Genomic DNA, 2,953 nt, shown 5'->3' on the forward strand with positions numbered 1-2,953 from the left:
GAGCGCGCAGCCTTGCCCATCGTCCGCGATTGTCGCGCCCCTTCACAGTGCCACCGTGCAGAGTCCACAGCTTGTCCTGCCATGCCTGATGTCATGTCACTACACCACCCTCATGTCCTCACCCTGACGCGACGGACGCTGGCCTCCTCCGCTCACCTCAATGACGGCGAAGGGCCTGTCCGCGGAGTGGTGGCAGGTTTGGAACTGTGTGAGCCAGTGGCGCGCCTCCCCGGGGCTGGCCCCGCACTGGTTCAGGAAAGCCTGGATGTCCCGCTGCACTAGTGAGCGGCCGGCGGGGGACTCGGGAGGCTCAGGGGATAGCGGGGATGCGGGGAACTGCGTCCACGGCGGCTCCTCAGCGACCGGAGACTGGGCCCCCTCCTCCGCGCCCTCGGCGTCCTCCCGGCTGTGCTGGGCCTGGTTCCTCTGGGGCCGCGCAGCCTTCCGCCTGCCCCGACGGTCCTCAGGGCTGCGGCCATCCGCGCCGTCGCCATGACGACATCCAAACCAGCGCGCCCCCCCACGCGTGGCAGTCGATCTGGAGCACCCGGCACTGGGGGGGCCCTTAACTTGCCGCGGGGCGGGGCTGGACCAGGCCTGGGCGGGGTATGGGCCCGGAACCTGGAGTCGCCTCTGGATACCTTTGAGTAGGGTCAGGCCTTAGGTTAGGGGGTGGGGCCACCAGGATCCCCCGCCCCAGGGGACGGAACCCACTAACGAGTGTCACGAGGCCGAGATAAAGGGTGACAGGGCGTCTTTAATTTGCTGCCAAGGCCGCTTCCAGGGAGGGCTCAGCCGACCAAGGGGTGGCTTGGGAGTCCGCGGGACACTGGGTGATTAAAGGGGCCCTTGGGAGTCCGCGGGACACTGGATGAATAAAGGGGCCTTTAGGGCAGGGAGGAAGAACAGAAGGAGGCAGAGGAGCCTGGAAGGGGAGGTGGGGGGGTGGCGGCCTTGCTGGTGGACGATCTTTTCGGTTTGAGCTCAAAGACGATCCCAAAGAATGTGAGGTCACCAGGGGTTGCCAAACTCCAGCCACTGGTACCACCTTGAGGAATTTTGCTATATTTTCAAAATAATTCATATTAGGGAGCAGGCAAATGGCGTGGTGATTAAGAGCGCTGGAATCCCACTTAGTCCACTCTGGTTCGAGTCCTGGACCTAGTAGGTTGCTTTCTCGTTTTCCCTCTCCTGCTCTCTCGCTCTCGTTCTGTCCCTCTCTGGTCAAGTTAAAAATGAATAGGTAAATAACATTAAATTAAATAATAATTTTTTAAAATTAACTCATGCTAGTATTGACGTTTTTCTTTAATAACTTCTAAAGAAATTGCCCGAAGGCATGAGCACTGGGGGAGAACGGGGAAGGCTGTCATGCCACAATGGCTTCTCCTTCATTTCTCCCTCTTAGGATCTTGGGCACACTTGCACACGCGCCCTGTGGAGACTAGAATAGGCACAACCACGGGGAATCCACCAACCCTAATCCTGCCCTCTTTAAATGCTTAAACGTAAACTGTATCTGTGTGGGAATCAGCAGATGGCAGAATGCTTACATCACTAGACTCCCACGGAGTCGACTGCAGTTGGAGTTCTCAGTCCTGTGGCTTAAAACTCATGCTGGGCATGTGTGTGTGTACCCCAAATCCAGAGGGGAGCATGGAGGAGAAGGGATTATTGTGTGTCCATCCCCCTTGCGGGGTGATTTCTCTCTCTTTCTCTGTCTCTCCGTGAGCACTAGCGTCCTATAGCAAAAATCTCTCAAGAAAAAAGAAATGTATCCATATGTGTAACTAAAGGGCCAGCATCATTGATCATAAACAGGAGAAGCTTTAAAAATAAAGTGAGAACAAGGGATCCACAGGTGATGTGGTGGGTTTAGGTGCTGGACATTCCCACATGGCCGACCATGGTTCAAGTCCCGGTCTTGGTGGCTTGCTTTCTCACTCCCTTCCCCTATGCCTCTCTCTAATCAAATCAAAATAAATGAATGAAAAAGAAAAGAAAAAATAAAGTGAGAACAAAAGGACGTTATTAAATTTCAGCCTGATAGTGTTGCCGTCTGTGCTGGTTACATGAAAGATTAGCAAGTATCAAATATTACAGATACCCTTCACCTCCTGTGGGCTTTTTTTTTTTTTTTTAACACAAATAGTAACACTCATTTAATCCTCACAAGGAGGATTCCTATCAAGATAGGTATTATTATCCCACTATACAGATGAGGAAATTGAGGCACAGACGTATGAGGGGCAGTGGAGCTGGTCTTTGAAGCAAAGCAGTTCTGCTCTGGATCCGTGCTCTTAAGCAACATTTGGAGAGGACTTGAAAGCCTCGGAAACTTTCACAGGACATGACTCATTGTTACATTGTAATGTGTCCATGTGCTGTGTACCCACTGTCCACTTGGGTACACTCTGATCCAGCACAGCCCGAGGCACCAGGAGAAAACAGGCCTCTCTTGTTGAAGAGGGGAGGCCACTTGGCCTGTCAGTGTAGTGGACAGACCTCAGACACCTTGAGTTCCTGCAAATTGCTTTTTTTTTTTTTTTTTTTTTTCCTGCTTTGCCTGGGGCACAGTACCCTTTCAAAATAAAGAAGTGGAGCTGGCATGTGGCATGGTCGTTGGAGCACTGGACTCCCACATGGCCGACCATGGTTTGAGTCCTGGAGCTGATGGCTTGCTTTCTCACTTTCTCTCTCGCTTTCTGGTAAGCACATGTGCACTGTAGCAAAATTTAAAAATAATAATGATAAATAAAATTAAATAATTATTTTTGAAAAGAGAGAGATGCCTTGGGAACTGCCTAAATGGGTTGAGGATCCTGGGTGAGTGTACCAACTCCTTCCTGGGATCTCCCTGACCAACAGTTGTATATGCATATGCCCTCCGCCACGCATGCGCATGTGCACACACACACACACACACACACACACACACACACATGCCCACCCA

General features: G+C 52.2%; 1 protein-coding gene across 1 annotated transcript in view; it reads right to left on the reverse strand.

Moving 5' to 3' along the window:
• Nucleotides 1–2,953, reverse strand: part of NAGS (N-acetylglutamate synthase) — a 13,471-nt gene that overhangs the window by 9,963 nt on the left and 555 nt on the right. Inside the window, 1 exon segment of the mRNA XM_006167413.3 lies at nt 157–641. Within this exon segment, the coding sequence (XP_006167475.1) occupies nt 157–641 (485 nt within the window).

Source organism: Tupaia chinensis, unplaced genomic scaffold (assembly GCF_000334495.1).
Source record: "Tupaia chinensis unplaced genomic scaffold, TupChi_1.0 Scaffold144741_1, whole genome shotgun sequence".
Classification (NCBI taxonomy): Eukaryota; Metazoa; Chordata; class Mammalia; order Scandentia; family Tupaiidae; genus Tupaia; species Tupaia belangeri.